A 22,600-nucleotide genomic window follows, 5' to 3' on the forward strand; every position below is an offset into this window, starting at 1 on the left:
GAAAGGACAGTCTCCACACGCCTCCACACGCCTCCACGCGCCTCCACGCGCCTCCACGCGCCTCCACGCGCCTCCACGCGCCTCCACGCGCCTCCACGCGCCTCCACACGCCTCCACATGCATGAGAGCAAGCTCTGAGTCACCACCAGGCATGCACAGTGGCCGTGTGATGATCAGAACTACTATGATTGTGTGTCCAGAGGAAGCCATGGCTTCCTTCGTGAACGCAGCTACTTAGAGCACAGGTTGAACTCTCGTTGAAAACTAGAAAGAAGAAGAAGAAGACAAAACCAAGCTCTGACATAACGAGGCAGTATTTGTGTTTTCGAGAACACTCCAAGGTTAGAAACAAGCCATAAAGTACCAATGCTTAGCAGTTTTTCTAAGTTCTCCACCCTGAGTAGTGTCCCTTCATCTAGGACTTCTAAGCATGGACGCTGCCTTCCTCCCTATAAACCCCAAGCACAGCAGCACGGAACGCCCTGTACCCAGGATGCTAAAGGAGAAACTGAAAAGTGACAACTCCAGTGTCTTAAGCTGACATCCATCAGGCAAACTGGAAACGGCCATTCATGCAAAGGTAAGGACACCAGGAAAGTAGGCAGTGTTCATGGAGTCAGCCAGGAAAGAGGCTGCACACTCCCTAAAGGAGGTGTGAGGGCTCTCTGACTTTATACTCACAAACAAGAAAAATGACAGAAACAAAAATTCCACGTCTGTGTGACTGAACATCAGACACGAAGAAAAAGAGCGACAGTAGTGAAAAGAGCCTGGTGCTGGCAAAGAAGCAGACAGGAAGACCAATGGAGCCGAATCCACACAACTACGAACACTTGAGTTTTGACAAAGAAACAAAAAATATCCAATGGAAAAAAGAAAGCATATTCAACAAATAGTGCTGGCATAACTGAATATCAACACATAGAAGAGTGAAAATAGACCCATATCTATCACCATGCACAAAACTCAAGTCCAAATGGATCATAGATCTCAACATAAAACCAACCACACTGAACTTCATAGAAGAGGAAGTGGGAAGTACCCTTGAACGCATTGGCACAGGACACCACTTTCTAAATATAATCCCAGTATCACAGACCTGAAAGAAACAATTAATAAATGGGACCCCCTGAAACTGAAAAGCTTCTGTAAAACAAAGGACACGGTCAACAAGACAAAATGACAGCCTACAGAAAAGATCTTCACCAAACTCCACCCACATCAGACAGAAATCTGACCTGCAAAATATACAAAGAACTCAAGAAATTGGTCATCAAAAGAACAAATAATCCAAAAAGGAGGGTGGGAACAGACCTAAACAGAGAACTCTCAACAGATGAATCTAAAATGGCTAAAAGACACGTAAGGAAATGATCAACCTCCTTAGCCATCAGAGAAATGCAAATCAAAACAGCTCTGAGATTCCATCTTACACCTGTAAAAATGACCAAGATCAAAAACTCTGATGACAACTTATGCTGGAGAGGATACGGAGAAAAGGGAACACTCTTGCATTGCTGGTGGGAATACAAACTGATAGCCTTTGGATATCAGTATGGCGATTTCTCAGAAAATTAGGAAACAACCTACATCAAGACCAGCAATACCACTTTTGGGTATATACCCAAAGGATGATCGATGATACCACAAGGACATGTGCTCAACTATGTTCACAGCAGCTTTGTTTGTCATAGACAGAACCTGGAAACAACCTAAATGCCCCTGGACCGAAGAATGGTTAAAGAAGATGCGGAACATGTACACAGTGGAGTACTACACAGAGGAAAAAAATAATGACATCTTGAAATTTGCAGGCAAATGGATGGTTCTAGAAAAGATCATATTGAGTGAGGTAACCCAGACCCATAAAGACAAATATAATATGTACTCAGTCACTCATAAGTGACTTTTAGACATAAAGTAAAGAAAAATCAGGCTACAATTCACAGTCCCAGAGAACCTGGACAACAAAGGACTCTAAGAGACATATACATGGATCTAATCTACATGGAAAGTAGAAAAAAACACGATCTCATGAGTAAATTGGGAGTGTGGAGATCATAGGAGAGGGTAGAAGGGAAGAGGGGAGGAAGAAAGGGGGAGCAGAGAAAAATATGTAGCTCAATTAAAAAAGAAGAAATTCCAGAGAGCTCCGCTATGAACTGGCTATATGAAAAATACTTGGAAGTTCTTTCTGAATATCATTAGGGTTAGGGAATGACAGGCAAAGAGCTTTGGCAAAACCTAATAGAAGAAGGATAAGGAAACCAGGGGTTGCAAGCCTCTATCGATTAACACTTGGGTCATGTGTGAGTGGGGCTTTCCTAAGAATCACTCCCAAGGGACACACCACGGATGTGGCGCCAAGCTTCACAGAGATGGTAAGAACTGGGGTGCCATGGTCGAAGACCAGAGAAGCACATAAAAGCACTACCAGCAGAACTCTGTAGAAAACAAGACAGCTGCAGAGATTTGCCTTCATTGTCTGCAGTAGCCGCAGGCTGCCGATGCGGAGTACAGTGAAGGCTTCTCCACGCTGCCACCCCTTGCCTTTATCCACTTTTCCTGTGTAAAGCTCGGGTGATCATTGGGGAAAATGGATGGTTGAAGCTGCAGTGTAAAGAGAGAGCACACTGCTTTAGAGCCATACCCAGGGTCAAATACAGAGAGAGCACACTGCTTTAGAGCCATACCCAGGGTCAAATACAGAGAGAGCACACTGTTTTAGAGCCATACCCAGGGTCAAATACAGAGAGAGCACACTGCTTTAGAGCCATACCCAGGGTCAAATACAGAGAGAGCACACTGTTTTAGAGCCATACCCAGGGTTAAATACAGAGAGAGCACACTGCTTTAGAGCCATACCCAGGGTCAAATACAGAGAGAGCACACTGCTTTAGAGCCATACCCAGGGTCAAATACAGAGAGAGCACACTGCTTTAGAGCCATACCCAGGGTCAAATACAGAGAGAGCACACTGTTTTAGAGCCATACCCAGGGTCAAATACAGAGAGAGCACACTGCTTTAGAGCCATACCCAGGGTCAAATACAGAGAGAGCACACTGCTTTAGAGCCATACCCAGGGTCAAATACAGAGAGAGCACACTGTTTTAGAGCCATACCCAGGGTCAAATACAGAGAGAGCACACTGCTTTAGAGCCATCCCCAGGGTCAAATAGAGAGAGAACACACTGCTTTAGAGCCATACCCAGGGTCAAATACAGAGAGAGCACACTGTTTTAGAGCCATACCCAGGGTCAAATACAGAGAGAGCACACTGCTTTAGAGCCATCCCCAGGGTCAAATAGAGAGAGAACACACTGCTTTAGAGCCATACCCAGGGTCAAATACAGAGAGAGCACACTGCTTTAGAGCCATACCCCCGGACCACTCACTCCAGGGTCAAATATAGCCACCTGCATTAACAGCTAAAGCGCATGATTGTCTGTCCCCTTTCCAGCACATTGCAGTCATAATACACATTGTCACGACCATCCATATTTTTATACATAGACATTCCTAATTCAAAACAGTGAGCATGGAATAGTCAAGGTTATATGCTATGTGTTCTTCAAAACCCTTTTCGGCTAGCTTGGGTTTTTCGAATGAGCTTCCACACTCTGTCCAGACCCTCAAGACAGATGGATAGAACACGAAGAGTCTCCTGCCCTTAACCATGCTGCCACAGACCAGCAACTGGCATTATCAGAGACTTGTTCTTCTCACAAAGTAAGAATGGCTCTGTCATGGTCGGAAGGATTTTGCCACCTGTAAGATGCTGTGGAAAGTGAGCCCCTAACACACAGTCTTCCCTGGGGAGAGCAGTTGCAGCGGAAATGGCGGAAGCCATGCAGAGCTGACTTGGGATGACCGTGAAAGATAGTTGAGGGAAAACGACACAGAGAGGTGTCTTCCGCCACAGGACACTGCGGCTCGGCTGGTGCCAGAAAAGACCAAGAATAGGATTCTGGCTTCTCATCTGGTTCCCAAACAAAGCAAACAGAATCGCTCAGTAGGAAACCAACCCAACTGATTCACGGAGCCATGAAGAGAAATTTGAGAAAAGAGTAGCAAGCAGGATAAAACTGGGTGCTGTGTGGGCATGACAATGGGTTATGAAACAGCGGAAGGGGGGGCTTAATAAATCCCAGGAGATAATAGCAAGGAAGAGAATAAGAAATGGTGGGTGCCATCAAAGGTACTGTATCCTACAATATGATCTAGAAACAGGAACCAGAATCAAGCTATGCATCTAAGCAGGAGACGCCAGGGCTGTCGCAGTGACATCAACTCCATGCTGTGTAGGACTCACAACTGTCTTACAGAAAGGAGGGGCTCTCCGTGTGAAAAGAAAACCCCAAGACTCAGGAGGGACTGGCCTTAGCTCAACCTGGACCTCAGTGGTAAATGAGGAAAAGAGTAGGGCATGAAGGAGTGTGCTCAGAATTTGACTTCTAATTGGAATATGGGGCTGGCTGAGGGGCATTACACTAAGTTCAAGCCAATGCGGTCATAATAAATCCAGACTCAGATTGGGCTAGTGTCCATTACACTGGTCAGACAGAGCACCCAGAGTGTCACACCCCGGGCACAGGAACACTTACTATCAGTTGGATGATGATTACCCAGGATTCTAAAATTTGTCCACCAGGCATTCGTCATTCATTGAAAACCATTCATTCTCTACTGTGGTGCTGTGTGATGGATAAAAACAAAACTACCAAGCCCAACATCTGGAGTTTGCAGCTGGATAGGAGAGACTGCCAATGACATCGTCATCTAACTGTGATAAGAAGGGGATAGCCATGACACTTGGGAATGTATGGCAGGAGAAACCTGGGCACCGGGCACAGCTTCCCTAAGGCCATGATGACTGAGCCAAGACCTGGTGAGGAGGCAGACGCCCAGATGATGTTTGTGTGGGGCTAAGAGGAGGCTGGGCAAAGGGATGGCAGGTATCTAGTTCCTGGGAAAGAAGCAGTGTCGTCTTTTTGAGGACTTGACAGACAGTGTGCTTATGGGGACTAGCGAAAGTGGAGGAGAATGCAGAAGTGGGAGGGAGGAGCCAGGTAATGCGGAAGTTGCTGGCCAGTGCTAGAATCACGGGTCTTCACACTAAGTGCAACAGAAGGTCATCCCAGGTTTGGTTTTTGTTCTGCTTTATTTGTTTAATAGGGTGGCACACCCAGTTATGCATTTCCAAATCTCCCTCTGACAGCATCATAACAGAAACAGGGCAGAAATCCAGCCAAGGGGCCAACACAGGGAAGGGCATGCAGGGAAAACGGCAGCTGAAATCGACACCGAGGTGGAGTTCAGGGGCCGCATTTGGGAAACCCAGAAGCTAGTGGAAGACACTGAGTGGCCTTAACACATCATCTGACTATGGAATGGGGTTCCCCAACATGCTCCAGGCTGGGTCAGGATTGGCTCTGGATGGGCAAGGCTATCCTGGGGTGCTTGATCAGGGGCATTTTTGTTGACCTCACCTCCTACACTCTGATCAAGGTTGAAGGACACTTTTAACAGGCTCCCCCGCCGATAAACAAAATGCATCGAAGTTGAGAGCAATGGGTGTATTTTTTTCACTTCTGACAGTTAGAAGGGAAAATTACACTGCCTCCTTTTGATTTAATCTTCCCTATCAAGAAGAATGTTTTCAAATAAAAGAGAAGCACAGACACACTGAAGAGGAAATGAAAGCCGAGAGAGGCAGGGTGATAAGGAGGAGCTGCTTTAGGTGAAGCCAAGACTCTGCTCCAAAATAAATTATGTCTTGGGATGTTGCAAGAATTTATGGCACCCATAGGCAAGGGGTATCTACCTGACAGAAAGTTCCTCTTTACATGCATCAACTACATCTCTCAATGACGCTATTGGTTGGCAATCTTCACTTCTCCCCAGGGGGTTACTACTCCAAGGTACAGGAGGATTTATAACTCTTTATTCTACCTTCTTTCTTCTGAAAATGTCTTAGCTGTTGGTAAGCATCTTAGATCTGACTAATATTTGGTAGCTATTGCCAGTGTTAGCATGCTTCCGTCCACTGCAAACACTTAAATCCTGTTTGAAAGCCAATGTGCAAAGTTCGCTTCAGTCTTGATCTTCATGTGACTCTGTGGGCAGAAGGGGCTCACTTCTAACTTGCCCCCAGAACTCCTAGAGCAACCAATTAGTAGAAAGCTCACCTGCCTCTTGTGTACCTGAACCTCGGCAAGACAGATGCTTCCTCTCTAATGTAATGTATAAAAGCAGCAAAGAGGCCTACCAGGGAGTGGTTACTAATACAGGCCATGGCCAGCTTTGAAGATGGCATCTAATAGCATTCCACCCTAAATCTGTCTGTTAACTTGACCAGAGTCTAGAAGGGTGAGAAGCAGTCTTTCCAAGATCTACAAGGAGGTACAGTTGTGAGAAGTAATGACTGGATGAAGAATTTGAACCATAAGACAATCGTACAAACACAGATGAGGATAGGAGAGGGACCTTCTGAATAAGTACACAAGGACAGGCTTGCTCTGGTCAACTGCAAGACAAGATGGATGGGGGTAAGTTCAACAGCAGAGTTTTCCACACACAGTGCAAATCACTGAGTGGTGTGATCCCCAAAAGTCACCAGAATCAGTAATTAAAAGTCAACCCTTACTTTAAAACCTCAAAGTCTCTTTCCTCTTCGTTCACTCTGGTGACATCTCTGAACACAGAAGTTAACACTGCTCCCAAAACTTCCCACCCCTCCCCACTTAAAACCACCCTGCCAATTTTCTCTTCCAGAAACATACATTTCTGGTTTCAGCTCTGTGGATTTTAGAAATCTCCTCAGACCCCAATTTTTAGCCACTAAATAAGGCTGGCAATACTGAAAACCTCTGCCAAAGTTGTTGTGTTAAATACCATTAAAGCAAATTGATTCCAAACTGTTAAAAACTGGACCCTGATGGAACAAAGCCCTAAAAAGATCAACTAGATGTTCATAAATGAGAGCGGTATCATACAATTTTATTCCTGGAGTGTGCTTTCATATATTAAATAACATATTCCATACAAACTAGTATCGAATGTTATATAGAGTGTGTTTGCATATTTTATATGTTCAATATAGTAAATTAAAAGTGGCTTAGAATACGTTTGAAATTATATAAATTGTTGTTGTTATTCCTCCCCCATGGAAAAGCCCCATAAACTTAACCATGATGAAAGTAAACTTCAGAGCGGCCAGGACAGATGCACCAGAGCCCTCTCCTGGATCTGCTGTCTAGCTGTGTATTTCCTTCTAATGTTGTCTCCTGAGCCTTTGGCCTACAGGCCATCACCGAAAGAAAAAGGAAGTGAGAAAGGTTCCTGGTAACTAATAAAGAGGGGTGGTACGCATGTGTTTGTATGTATACATTACATACATGGACATAAAACCAACATGAAACTATAAGAAAACATAGGATGCCTTGGGGAAGAATGGAAGAAGGAAGTTGATGCTTTCCAGAAAAAGTCATAAGACATTCAACCAGGATGAAGCAAGCAGACTCCTCTCGTCACAGCTAAATGCCAGCTATGTATCTCCTGGTCCAGAGAGAGGAAAATACAAAGAAGAGTCTTTGGAACAAGAAATTGATTGCTCTCAGATAACCAGCCCTCCCTGATTCTAGAAGCATCCTCCGAGACTAAGGAATGCTTGCACGCAATCAGAGCACTTCCTAGAAGTTCATGTGTGGACCTCCCCAGCAGGCTGAGCAGCACCATAAGCCTGTAACCACCACCCCCTCACTGGAGCCCTGCTCTTTACGGACGGGAGCATAGCCTTTGCCAAAATGGTGCTTTTTACCTCAGAGGCTACCCCCAAACCTAACAGACGTGAGACAGTGTTCATACTCAGGATTTGTGTTCTTTTTCTAAAAAAGCAGATTGCGATTAGCAACTTCTCCAATGAGATTTCCAGTTACACACACGGTCAAGGAAGCACCCTTCCCAAAGACTCTCAAAAGAAGAAGCCAGGGCAAGCTGGCCAGTGACTTCAGAAACAAGCACGGTGCCACCAATGGCAAACAGGACTACATCCAGTGATGTGTCCTTGAGTTGGAGCTTTTTGAGTTGGAGGTTCCTTTACAACCCATGGTGGGTGAGAGAGATAGAGTGGCCCTGAGCCTCGGCTCTCGCTTACTCCCTGCTGGTGGAATCCTGCAGCCACTCCGCCTCTCTTGGGTTCCTTCCCTGTCACACTTAGAGTCGCCATCACCACTCAAACCCATGTCACCTCCCAGCTTGCTTCCCATTACAGAACCATGTGGTCACTCAGCACTTAGTGAATGGGAACTTGAGACACACACTGCCCAGCTGTGCTTTCCTGTTTCCGAGAGGATTATGTTGGGAAATGCCTCAGGACAGGCACAGTGGACGGAGCCCAGGACAGCCAGCCTTGCACAGGCTGATTCCACGGGCATAGTTGGCTGCAGAGTGTCGACTCTTTTAGAGGAGCTTTGCTCGCTCAAGGGAACACAGAATCAGACTGGAGTGGAGAGAGATGACTTCAACTCCACTGAGGTAACTAATCCTGAAATTTATATCGCCTCAGACTGTCTGGCAAACTGTTTTTTTTCCAGATATTCTTTTTTAAAAGTATTACCATGAACACAAGCTTTATATAATTGAACTTTAGTCATTAAACCTGATAATATTGCATATTAAAATACAAGTCAGATATTCCTAATGTATCTCTTTTAGGACACTATCTTCCCTGGGGATCCTAAATACCTGGTGGAAATAAGAAAAAGGAAGCGTTCACACGTGACATGTCACTTAGATGGTTCATGACATGTCCAATGTATTGGAGGTGCAGGTGACTTCCCACCAAAAATCTAAAACTCAGAAATGACGAATGCAGCAATGGAATCCAGTCATCCATAAAGTTCTTTTTTAAGAACAATCTTAAGGCATCAACAAGCGTTTTAAAGGCAAATTAGACACTTCTGAGGGATCCCTCTAAGAAAAGCATTTTCTCTGGCCACCCAAGATAATATCCAGTCAGACTGAAGAATGTCATGGGCATGTGGCAATTAAGAGCACAAGGCCCCGAAACTATGTGCATCTGTCTTAAATCCTGTATTTAAAACTAACCGGAGTGGGATCCTGAATGAGTGGCTTTATTTCTTTGGCCCTCAGATTCTACTATAATACCACCTACCTAAAAGACCCATTGTGTAAAGGGTGTGTGACTTAACCTCTTGGAACAATGCCTGGCTCATGATATGCAACAATAAATGATAGCTAATAGGAATCCAATCAAATAGGAACTACAAAAATACTAAGTCTAGGACATTACTGAATCACACTTCCTAAAGAAATTAATGACCTGGTTAATTTCCAAACCAAACCAAACCAAAGTCACCAAGCCAAGGGCTTTCCTGAAGACAATAGGGACACAAAGATGAATAAAACATGGCCTTAGACTTTGAAAAGAGGGAAGTCTGATTCAAGAGACAATATGTATACATGTAATTGTCCCCACAGGGAACGTGATGTAAGGGAGTGTTGCACAAGGTGGCACAGGGACCTGACTTGGAAAGTGGGTCAGAAGAGGCCTGGCAGAGGCCAGAGAGGGCAGAACTGATCCAAGTTTGGAACAAATAATGTCTTTGGTAAAACCATGAACAGAAGAACGTGCCAAACAAAGAAAAGTAGGAATACAATGACATATTACTAAGAAACCATGAGTGAAACGTCAAATGAGGGGCACACACATTCCACAAGGATAGCGCCACGGCCAATAATACGATGGCTCATCATTTAGTAGACGTTCAAGACTCTATTCCTGACTGACGGACCACTGAAAATGGAAGTCGGAGCGAAAACAAACCAACAGACAAAGCCACCACCATCCTATATACTTTTAGCATCCGCAAGTGTGGAAAATGAAAGTTCATTAAACATTTAACAAACGACTTCCCCAGTCTTCCACCATGTCACAATGACATATGTCACAAATGTCCTGTAGCTGACTAGGTCAAAAAGCCTCGAGCTCTGTATTCCCCTCGGAATCGGCACAATCAGCTCTTGGAGTGGCGTCCTGAACACACGCTTTCTACTTTTGGACCATGGGACGCAGCCTACACAGAGCACCTACACCGGTGTCATTTAAACATGTCCATGGTCAGAAAACGGCCTTCCCCTGGTTTCCATCCCTCAGCAGCACCCCACTGCACACAAAATCTCCCTGTGAAGACCTTCAAGACTCTCTGTGCTTCACCTCCACCTGCATTTCTGAGCCATCCCCTTCGCATGAGCTCTCCCATTGCACGAACCGCTGCTGTTCCTCACAGGCCAGCAGCCTTCAAAAGCTGCTTTTTCAAAGGCTCCTCGCCCAACTTTGCAAAGTTAGTCCCTTCCCTTCTTAAGCTGCTCTGCACTGGGTGCCTCGTTTTATTTTCTCGGGCACTTATTATTTGAAATGATCTCTGTGTACTCTTTCTGCTCCTTTATTGCCTATAAATGTCAGGGAAATGTAAGCTAATGAGAAAGAACCAGGCTCCGTTATAAAAACATTGCCGTACAGATGATTACATGAGCTAGAATGCCGATATGAAGTACTCCAAAGAAGTCATAAAATCCATATAAAAACTGCATCTATTTGATTTGCTTCTGATAATTCCTGACAGGCATCAAGCCTCAATCCACTCTTGCATGAATGATTAAGAGAATAGCAGTACATACTCCCCGTGACGAGATGAACATTCCATCCCACCAAACCCAAGGGCTTGAAACACTAGAAATTACTTTTATGGAGAGTTGTGTCATACAGAGTATTTAAAGCAGCAATTGTCTTGAGGGACAGCATCCTCACCTCTGACATCCTCACCTCCACAGCCAATTGCCAAACACTGAATCAAAGGGGCTTGATGTTTGCAACAGACTAGGTGTTTCCTGATGCCAAGAGACAGGCAGCAGATGTCAGAATGATAAAAAAAAAGAGGCGGGGAGGAAGCAACTTCCCCAGGAAACTGTGGGGAGGCCCTGGTCCCTCAGGCAGAAAGAACATGAGCCATCAGAGTCTTCAACAGAAGGACCCCAATAGCTGGGTACTGCAAAGAAGCCTGCCTACCACATGGCTAGAACCTCTGGCCTTAGGAACTGCAAGAGACGTTACATAGAGCTAATGATGAAATACTAAATGCTAAGGATTTCCTTGAATTTTGTTTTGCTGTTCTGGGACTTAGAAGTCATCTGCCTCTGATGTTGGGCAAGACAAAGGACTGTAGGTGACCACACAACCATGGCCACCGTGTGCTGTTTGGAGATGATAATTCAAGAGTGCCCAAGTTAATGAGAGAGAGCCAGGTCCTGTCACAAACGCCTCTGAACAGAGGATCACGTGAGCTAGAATGCACATACAAAATACTGCACAGTTGTTACCATTCTAGGCAAGTCTCAAGAATATAAGTTATGCAGCTCCTTGTGGTGTGAAGCCAAATGGTTGAACTACATGGCGTTAATATAGAAATGTGATTTCTGCCATTTTTTCACCTTCAGGAAACAAGAAGAGCCTAGATAAGAAATTAGAAAATGCAGCCCGTGCTAACTAACCATTTGTGTACCAATTTCTTCTCAACTGGATTCTCATTAAGTCAGAAGTTAGTGAGACTCTACTTTGAAGAAGTTAACAATAGTAGAAAGACAAATGCACTTAAGCTAGGAAACAGGGCCATCCCTACGAACACTCAGATGATGGAGAAGAGCCTTTGGACAAGGTTCTTCCCTGGGGGGGAGGGGGGAGGATAATGAAGAAACCTAAGGAGGACTTCACGCTCATCAGCAGACGACAACTGTGAAAAGTGTGATGTGTGACAGCTTCTTCAATTAGACTAGAGGAAGGGCAGCGTTTTCCCCACCCTCGGCACCGCCAGAGACGGGGAGCTCTACATGTGCTCACAGGCACACGTATTAAGTAACCAAGAAGATGAGTCCAGAGATTAAATCTGCCTACTCATCGTGATGTAGCTACTGTCCTGGGTGCTTCTGGATTTCCTACTTATCTGGGTTCAGAGATCCATTGTATCCTTGACTACATGAAGGTATCTTTGTTACCTCCCTAACAAGGTGAGGGCATTCAAAGGAATGTAAAGTTTACCCAACTAAGAGCATAGTTTGTCATGAATGTACATGTGTAAACTTTATACAACCAAGAACAGAGTACGCCATGGATATACATGTGTAATCTTTAAACCAAGAGCAGAGTGTGTCTCAGATATACATGTGTAAATTTTACACAGCCAAGAGAAGAATGTGCTATAGACATATGTGTACACCTTCATATTTGGGAAACTGCATAAAAGCTATTGTGGTCACAAGATGAGGAGGAGAAAACCAGCAACAACAGCTGATCTGCAACTAATTCCACGGGTACCATATCCCCTAAATGAAGAGCTAACATTTTATATGTTATGAACTTCTATGATGCTATCAATTCTTTCATATTTTTATTTTAAGAAATATACTCAGAATATTCATTGTCCTGTCACTAATGAGCTGAGCAACTGCAAGCAAGGAACTCAACCTTCCTGACCCTCCCAAGAGGGTGGTGGAGAAAAGTTGCTGACTGGGGACAAATCAGCTCTGCAGAGGGGACAGTCACACTCCTGGCCTGCTCTGATGCTCTGACACCTCCCTATACACTCCTGCGTTCTCCGAGGTCATTCTTACATCTATGCATAGGAATACTGCTAACACTAGCTCTTCTCCACCATCTTTCCAATCTCTTGTTTAAATGGCACCTAAATCACTCAGGTTCTAAACTTCTGGAGCCTCCATGGGATGTCCCTTTTAGATTCAAACCTGCTAAGTGATTCTAACATTAGCCAAGTTCAAAGGACCATTGTGAAGACCAAGAGTAGGAGACTGGAGAGATGGCTCAGCAGTTAACAGCACTTGTTGCTCCTACAGAGGATCTGAGTTTGGTTCCCAGCACCCGTATGGTGGCTCAGAACCATCTGCAAATCCAGTTTCTGGGAATCTGATGGCCTCTTCTGGGCTCGGAGAGTACTACATGCACATGGTACACATACATACATGCAGGCAAACATTCATACACATAAAACTAAAGAAACTAAATATTAAAACCATTAGTCATTAATATATTAAAATAGTTAAAGATTAGAACATAGAAATAAGAAATTAAAGTACCCTAGTGGTTACTACAATTATACAATGTATGTATGGATTATATAAAATTATTCACAATTACAAATAATATATAAACACATACCTCTCTCCTCTCTCTCTTTCTCTCTCTCTCTATTTCTCTCTCTATATATATTTCTCTCTCTCTCACACACACACACACACACATGGTGTAAGAATTACTATAAGATGGCTATTTTGAATGTTAATCAATAATGAAGGTCCAGTTCTTTAAATACATAACAGTCACACGCTAGTGTGCATTTCCCCCTTGCACTTTGATCTTCCACGTGCCTGGCACACATTTCAGCCTTCTGCTTCACACACACTGCGTAAAGTTCCAGATAGGTTCAGCTGTGGCCGTTCTTCACAGAGCACTAACATTCTCCTATGGTGCAGATATCATGTGCTCGCCAAAGTACTGGTGCATGCTATTTTTCACAATTCTTTTTAAGCACATGCTCATGCAGGCATGTTCATTTACTGAACACACCCACAGAAAGAAAAGGCAACTCTAAGGAGCTATCCAGGAACACATTTGCAGAGCATGCGGCAGAGAGGAGAAAGAACTACGCTATGGACATGTATGTTTTGAGACCACTGTAGATACTCAGATCTACCCACTACAGAGGAAACCCAGCCATGGAAAACATATGCAATTTGGGTTTATTACGTGTTTTGTTTTGACATGTTTTCTCACTAGTCTAGTCCACCTCTAGCAAAGACAGCAAGTAGACGATGTAACATTCTTTGACCTCTCAATATTTTTGATATGCAAATTAAAGATCTGCCATGATCCACACATTCTTGTGACTGGGGCCTCAAAGTCGCAATACTGGTCCTAAAGGAAGATCTGCTTTTGCACCCGTGGGGCAGAACACAAAAAGAGCTGGGACCTTAATGCATCACACATGAGTGATGAGATGATGCTGACATTAAGAAGAAACATAAAGTGAACAGCTCAGCGGAACATATAAAAAGAACACGGTGTGGAGAATCGGAGCTAAATGTGCACCCAAAGTTACTTCTATCTACCTAAAGAGCCACTCATTGGCCTGCCTTAGAACTACCAATCAAGGCTTCCTGCTAGCCCTGGGCAATATTGAATCAAACTAAATGAAAAAGTTATCCGTGTAAGAAATTTAAACTCAAATCAGGGTCGGTGACACTAATCTTCTAATCGCAAGGGTGGGATGTCCCCTGCAACACCTGGATACAATATAGAATTCTGTACACATTTTCCCGGAGCACAGCTCTCCCCATCCCACCGGAGTGCACATAACATCACTGCAAAGCATAGCAATAGCAGAAACCATCTCCCAATTTTTATCCCAAAGTGACTGAATGTCAAAATGGTCTTAATGAAGGAAGAAATCAATATCTTCACATCTCAATTCTTTAACAAGCCAATCCGCAGCTCCAGAAGTCATGAAATGAACACATCTTATCTGTTAGCCCCTCACCCCCAGCCTGCCAGACTCCAAGTGAAACCTATGTGTCTGTCTTACCTGTAATCTGACTCTGTCCTTGTGGATTAAAAGGACTTGGTGCAGAGTTCAGGGAGGGCCGTGGGTTCTGAGGCGGGACACCTACTCTCATACTGGGATGAGGAATGCGCCCTAAATCACTGAGGCGGTCAGAGAACAAACTAGGTTTAGAGTCATCAAGCTTCTGTCTGTGCCCTGGAAACAGCAAATCATAAAATAAAAGCATATTAATTAGCTGAACAATTGACCATGCTGAATAGATATGTGAACATACATACTGGGTAGGGTAAGCCAAGGAATTATCAATACTGATATCTATTATGATGTGTCTATGCAAGCTGCTCTTTGGGCATTGTGGGGTGGTGAGCCTTCCTAATTCTATTGGTATAGAGAGAACAGAGGTCCCAAGGATGACGTGGAGTCAAGAGCTCAAGAGGAACTCTCTGGGTGCCCCCCCGGCCCTGTCAATAAAAAGATGAGAAAAATGAGTGTTTTCTAGGTCACCTTTCTAATTTCATGATTGGGGTTCCCCATCTGAAAGCTCAGGGGGTCTGCTACACTGTCACCAACCTTGGGCAGAGTCAGGGGCAAACACATTTTTTGAAGACCAATTTCCATAGTGGCTACAGTGACTTTTCTTTCTTATGCTACAGCTACGTACCTACCCTTGCAGAAAAAAAAATAAAACTCAAAAGGGAAAACAGAAAAGAAAGGAAGAGAAAAGAGAAGAACGCAGGAAAGGAGGGGATGGGAAGAAGAAGGGCAGAGACAGAACATAAGCAAAGAAAATCGAATTGTCAAAGCAGAGTTGCGTATTGTGAGATGTGCCGAAGCCCCAGAACATGCAATGAACCCTGGTAAGTCACACAGAATATGTTCCATTTTAAATACACTACTGTAGTTTTATGAGGAAATGGAAAATACTGGTGGCTAAATAGGTGAATGTGACCACACATTATTAGAGAGAGAGAGAGAGAGAGAGAGAGAGAGAGAGAGAGAGAGAGAGAGAGAGAGAGAGAGAGAGGGAGCGCTTTTCTTCTGGTTTATTTAAGTTGTAAAGCAACAAAAAACTGAGTGTTAAAGAAACGTGCAAATTAAAACAGATGCACTGAAACACTGAAACATCTTCAAAAATCACCAACTCATCCATTCGAAGGAATGTAGTAGTGTCGTGACCCAAGGACAGAGCATGGCTGTGCACCTAATTTGAGAGCAGAGCTTTGGATGCTAGGAAGCCCCTATCTGCTGCTCAACACTTTGGAACGCATGAGCAAGCAGCTGGTGCGAGAAACGTCATTGGAACAAAGGCTAGATGAAAAAATGCATTTGCTAGCAAAACTGAGGGAATTTGTATTATTACTCATCAAAAAAAACACACTGAATGTGTATTGTTAATAACCTGGGGAATGGGTGTCTGTCACCCCTCTAAGTGCTGGGACATTTTACCTCCCCCTTCACACGGGGCAAGGGGAATAAATGTATCAGGAGAGGGTTAAGTTGAACATTAAAATTCCCCAACTATAAGCTGTCTTCATAAGACAAATTCCTTATTTTATTTGCCCCAAAATGTATTTTCCTGTCTCCCTTTTCATTGCCTACCCAGCCCAAAGAAAACAGACAGGAAGCCAAGGCTTGGTAATATGAGTGTAGCTGTCTCCACAGCCAAACATGTTCCAACTGAGCCCATTAACTGAAATGTACCCACCACCCTATTTCCTGCCAGTGTGTGTTTTGGGCATTGGCTGTAACAGAAGGACTAGACCTAGTTGAAAACATGATCAGGAAAAAAAACAAAGGAAATCCGTTGTTAATTGTTGTTTCCCCCACTTTATACAGATCACAAATAGATTTTAGAAATGTAAGGGTTTTTAGAGGTGACCTGAAACAGCCCCTAGACCCCAGCTAATAGATCGTGCACAGATGAAGAGACCGAGACCGGCTCAGGCAGGGTAACAAGGTCATGGCCCTCCATTATTGGCTAGCTTGGCGAGGCTGAGGCTCCAGCCCTAACTGTATGAGGCAAGCTTTCTATTCATCATGAGGGACCAGCAATGTTGGCTTCCTACCTTCCTCTTTGAGTTGTCTCTAGTGACTCAAAGTGCCTAAAACACTTAAGAAGTCAGCCCATGAAGTATCAAGACTAGTTTTCAACATAAGTAGCAAGAGTGGTCAATTACAAAAATAACTTATTCGTTACCAAAAATAAATGGCTGTAGCTTAAATACTGAACTTCTATCCGTACAGCTCTCTGGGTCTAGCTAATTTCACAATAGAATTATTATATAAATACTTGTCACAGTCAGATTCATATAATCTCTCTGTCCCTGTCTCCTCCCCCATCTATAATTTTTGACACAGCAATAAATGCTTATGGAATTGTTTGGTAAGTTATTTTTTAATGAGCCACTGTTTGGAGTGGTGAATTCCCTGAAGGTTGTGAGAAGGCTGTGTGATCTCCCACGGACACTTGTACACTGGGACGTGAGTTCAGTGTGTGCAGGTGTGGGCACATTTTTATTTACTATTAGCCTAACGTTATGCCGAATGCTTGCCTAACGCAGGCAAGAGGAAAGGGCTTTGAATAGCCCTTTGATGTGAAAATTTCTAAGAAGCAAGAAAAACTTTTAAGTTTCAGTGACTTTTAAGAATCATCCTCAAAGACAGCAGCTACCATGAATCCACAGACAACTAGAATAATCTATAGAGCTTCTAACAGAAGATGCCAATATATAAAAGCATTTATATGTAAAACGCATTTTCCTTGTGTTTCTTTACCCTCTCCTAGCAGCTGCCACAACTAAAACAAGATTCTTACAGCACAATGCCAAGCAAAAGCCAAACAGGTTCTTCATCTTTCAACCATGACAAATAGCAGCCGCCGCTAAACCACATCAGGGTGTACTGCAGTGATGGGGGAAAGATGTGCTGGAATCATCGGCACCCGGGCGATCCTTTCAGACACTCAGAACACAGGGGACAAAGGAGTCACAGACTCAGACAAGGACAGAGTAATTGGTCGTGTTGTCTGGAGGACTGAGTGTTACTCATCCCCAAGGAGAAGCTGTTCCAAGCGAGAGGCAGACGCAAAGAGTGGGCAGCTCTTAGACGGCTGCTCTAGGCGAAAGACTAGGAACTGGAGCAGGGGCTTAGCTCAGTAGATAAAGCACCTACCTGCCATGCAAGCATTGGGACCAGAGTTCAGATCCCAGAACCTAGGAGTGTGGGTGAGCATGAGGGCCCACAGAGTTCTAGCACTCAAAAGACATGGACAAGAGATCTCTGGAGCAAACTGGCTAGCAAGACTACCCTATACTGGTGAGCTCTGGGTTCAAGTGGGAGACCCTGCTTTAATGCATTAGGTGGACAGCAACTGAGGAAGAATCCTGACATCAACCTCAGACCTCCACATGGATACACACAGAGAGACACACAAGAGCACACACATGTACACACACATGAAAACTGATCTGCACAGCTCATTCAAATCACACACATATATGGGGGGCACTATATAAAAGCATGGTCCTGGAACCTCTCATCTAGCTGAATCTTCTCCTGACGGAAGTCACCCTTCCAGACTGGCAGAATAGGAAAAGGCTCCCTCAAGCTCTGAATTATATGGGCATCCAGATCCCAGAGTGGGTTAAATTAAACTCTTAGGGTAGGTTATGGAGGAAAGTTGCTTTTTTTTAAAAGCCTTGCATGCTTTAATATGCAGGCAGGGCTGAAAAAAACCTCTACTCAAGATAGTCTGAGATCCAGCACGAATGCTAGCCATCCACACCAATGATTTCTCCATTTCCAGACGGAGCCCTGTCTTCGGTCCTGAGTTCCAGGTTTCTATCTCCCATTGCCTCCTTGGCAGATGCCCTGGGATGTTTCAAGGTATCTTAAATGCAGCACACTCAAAACAGAATTCTTGGGTCTCTCTCCAAAGCATCCTATTGCTTCGATGGAATGCCTAATATCAATGGCCATCACTGGCCACTCGCTTGCTGGCAGTCAAGAATGGAGATATTCTCCTTGGTCCTCACTCCCCACATGGAGTCCCTCATCACGTCCTGGCCTTTCTGTCTTGAGACTCCATCTCCTATCTACTCAGTTCCCTTCATTTCTCCCGGCACAACCCTAGCCTCAGTGCCTTCCTAACTCTCTCTGAGTGTCTGGCATTGTCTGCTTTGAAGTTTCCCATATTCCTGAGATAAAAATCTTCTTGGTTTTTCTGTATGGCCCCCTCCTTCTTGCTTAGGTCTAGCATGAATACCACCCTCCTTTGAGAGGCCTGGCCTGCTTCCAGGAACCAAAGTATGTTCCCACCCTCTTGAGCACAGCCTTTCTTTATTTCCTTTGTGGCAGTTGTCACAATCTGTAATTATCTTGTATATTTATTTGCCCCTCCACAGAGATTCCACATCCCATGAGAATGAGAGCCCTGTCCCTTGGGTACAGCTGGATTCTCACAATCTACTCAGTGCCTGCCATACAGTAGGTATTCAATGAATATTTATGAAAGCAAAGAAAATATGAAGATGAGAAATGCCTTGATTCGGAGAAAATTTACTGGTGCAGGGTATCATATTACAACACTATCCCTAAAAAAAAATGCATCGTAGTTTTCTGCAGTATAATGAAGCCAGTAGGTAAAGCCTTTATTTAGAAACAGTTCCACTTGGTGCTTCCTGGAAAACTAGACTAATGGGCATAAATTTAGGCTAAAGCTCATTTGCTCTTTGAAAAAAAATCCCATTTTTCTCACTGTAATATTTAAGCTTTGTTAAAAAGCATTTAGAATTGGGGCGATTAACAGATGTAAGCTGGACTCTACATTTTGAAGCGGTGCACTTTTTTGATGGGTGAGGACCCCGAGTCCCCATGAGAGAACATGTTTTCTCAAAGTCACATGGTTAGTGGGGGGACTAACGTTTGGATTTCCTGGTCACTGGTCCAATGTTCTTTCCTCTCCCATGGCTGGCCAGCTTATTTGAGGACATAACAGTAAGGCAGAGCTCATTCAGGGGAAATCGTGACCAAAGAAAAAAAATGAGTTTTAAATGGAAACGAAAAACGGAGTAGTTTTTCAGAAAAGATCTCTTTCAGAAAGTCCCAGTGTGCGTGGGTGAATATGACTTTTGTTGTAATAAATTCAGGGGCACAAGAAGAAATCATGAGTAAAAGGTCACGGCATTCACACATGCTTACAGCAAAGATACATGAGGAACTACTCAGCCCCTGGGCCACAGTGCAGCCAATAGCCCCACTGATCCCTTACACACATGAGACTAGCAATCGGCCACAGCCACCTCTGCCTTCAAACACAGGCATCAGAAAGGGGCATGGAAAGACTAGTAAGTGTGGTGTTTGGACAGTGAAAATGACCTCCTTTGTATAATTAAGACACTGAGCTATGCCTCACAGCTTCCGAGAACAGCGTTCCCCCAGCCAGGACCTCCCCCTTTATGCAACTGTCTGGCCACATGAGTCGCACCGGCCAGTGAGACGGCTCCTCCTCCAAGAAGCCAGATACACTAGGAAAGACGAGACAGAATATTTTTCTATATTTTTAAGACATTTGCTGTCTTTTAATTTAATTTAATTTATTTATTTGGGTTTTTTTTTGAGTCAGGTTTTTCCTTGACTATTCTGGAATTCCTTCTGTAGACCAGTCTGCCTCCGCCTCCCAAGCACTGGGATTACAGGTGTGTGCCACCACCGCCCAGGATATTCTTCGTGAAGAGCGTGCTGAACAATGTCTGGTTCACCCTCGCATGGACCAGAAGACTAACTGCTGTGTGTGATGGGTTTATCTAGTCTAGTCGGTGTGCAGTACATCTCTGGCCTGTGTGATTCACTCCCGGCATTGTAAGGAGGAGGAGATAGGAAAGAACACGAGATAGCATCTTTGCCTTCAAGGAGCTCACACAATAGTGAGAAAGGCAAGCCATTCCGTGTGACAGGAGAACATCCGAGGTGAGGGTAAGCATGGGTGTCTAGCGTGGAGGTCAACAGAGAGCATTAGACTAGGGGCCGCTCAAAATATTAAAGAAGCCGTTCTTTGTGTGAGTCTCTTTGTCTTGTGCTGTCAGGAGAACTGGCATATACTTGAGGGTCAAATGTCACGGTATCTAGCACTCACTTTGAAATATTTCAGCTAAATAATAGATGAAGCAGGCATGGCAAAATAGACATACGAAATGCTAAGCAGATATGGACAGATTAGATATGATATTTTCATGCATGCTTGTAAGCTCTTTCATTATGAAAGAAAAAAGATAATAGAGGCCAATGTGGAAATCACACAGGAGTAATTGGTTTTGACTAAAAGGAAGCATGCACTGAAGAGTCATGCCTGTTCTAAGGCCAAGAAAGATGCTGATATGTACAGAGGCAGAGAACAGCTAGGAAGGTGCGTGACAGAAACACGGTCACAAGAAGGGGACAGCTAGGAAGGTGTGTGACAGAAACATGGTCACAAGAAGAAGGGGACAGCTAGCAGGAAGGTGCGTGACAGAAACACGGTCACAAGAAGAAGGGGACAGCTAGCTGGAAGGTGCGTGACAGAAACACGGTCACAAGAAGAAGGGGACAGCTAGGAAGGTGTGTGACAGAAACACGGTCACAAGAAGAAGGGGACAGCTAGCAGGAAGGTGCGTGACAGAAACACGGTCACAAGAAGAAGAGGACAGCTAGCAGGAAGGTGCGTGACAGAAACACGGTCACAAGAAGAAGAGGACAGCTAGGAAGGTGCATGACAGAAGCACGGTCACAAGAAGAAGGAAGGGGACAGCTAGCTGGAAGGCACGGGACAGAAACATGATAACAAATATCTTGTGAGAACAGATGATGTTAAACATTTATGTGATGTTAATCTAACCCCAGGCACCTCCTCCTTCATATCGCTTAATAAGTGAGCGAGGCGTTGGCTCTTAAGCCACACACAACAGTGTAGAGCGCTGCCCTGTAAAGACAGGTCTCCTGACCTACAAAATGATGTTTGGCAGCCCACAGACCTCCTCTGCCGTGCCTGTGGGCTTCCCTAGAGAAGTGACTAGGGAGATGTTAACTAATTATGCTGTCTGCTCTGATGCTAAGAGGTCTGAAGCCACAGGATGCGACAGATGCTGGGTATTGGGATGACGATCCTCTAAGTGAAAAGGGAAGGCTTGCATTTTTCTTCCAGAGTAAATTTGCTACCACAGCAGTCCTGGGGCAAATGAAGAGGCCCTTTGATTGTAATTGCCCTATCCTGACAGTAGCCCAACAGGTGTGTGCCTGCAGGTGGTGGGGAGGACTTTTAGAGCTTCATGTATTTAGTGCCATCCTGTCGCTGGTGTATTTATTACCACCGTTTGGCCGTTCACCCTACAGAGAGCTCCGACTACACACAATTTATTGGGAAGTCTGTTACTGAGAAAAGAGTTCGTCTCTGTTTTTTAGCAAACACAGGGAGGGGTTCACAGGCTATGGCCCCCGAGGTTAAGAACTTTGACCTTTGGCACTCCTGCAGGGGTGTGAAAATGGAAAAGCCCTTGAGAAAAGTGAAGCTGTTCTCTGCCAGCATTCAAATGACTCCAGTCACCTGCGCACTGAGGGTAGAAATGGGAGACTCGGGTCCTTGCACGGCCGAGGGTAGAAATGGGAGACTCGGGTCCTTGCACGGCCGAGGGTAGAAATGGGAGACTCGGGTCCTTGCACGGCCGAGGGTAGAAATGGGAGACTCGGGTCCTTGCACGGCCGAGGGTAGAAATGGGAGACTCGGGTCCTTGCACGGCCGAGTTAGCCTCCTTCCCTTTCTCTCATCCAAAACCATCCAAATCAGCTTCATCTCTGATCTCTATTTCTGAGACATCACTATCTTCTAGTCTTCCACGTCCCCAAATCCAGCGTCCATCACCTTCTACCACCTCCTTTCCTAGAACCCATGTTGTCCAGCCAAGACCACGCCTACAAC

At 44.6% G+C, this 22,600-nt stretch overlaps 1 protein-coding gene across 6 annotated transcripts in view; it reads right to left on the bottom strand.

Annotated features, from left to right (window-relative positions):
* The window catches only part of Runx2 (RUNX family transcription factor 2), a 239,385-nt gene that overhangs the window by 149,500 nt on the left and 67,285 nt on the right, over positions 1 to 22,600 (bottom strand). For 3 of the 6 annotated variants that reach the window (XM_075980687.1, XM_075980689.1, XM_075980688.1), the window contains exon 4: positions 14,674 to 14,847. The exons of the other annotated variants lie outside the window; for them this stretch is intronic. In XM_075980687.1, coding sequence (XP_075836802.1) covers positions 14,674 to 14,847 — 174 coding nt within the window. The remainder of the gene's footprint in view (positions 1 to 14,673; positions 14,848 to 22,600) is intronic. 6 annotated transcript variants of the gene reach the window in all.

This window comes from Microtus pennsylvanicus, chromosome 7 (assembly GCF_037038515.1).
Source record: "Microtus pennsylvanicus isolate mMicPen1 chromosome 7, mMicPen1.hap1, whole genome shotgun sequence".
In the NCBI taxonomy this organism is placed as follows: Eukaryota; Metazoa; Chordata; class Mammalia; order Rodentia; family Cricetidae; genus Microtus; species Microtus pennsylvanicus.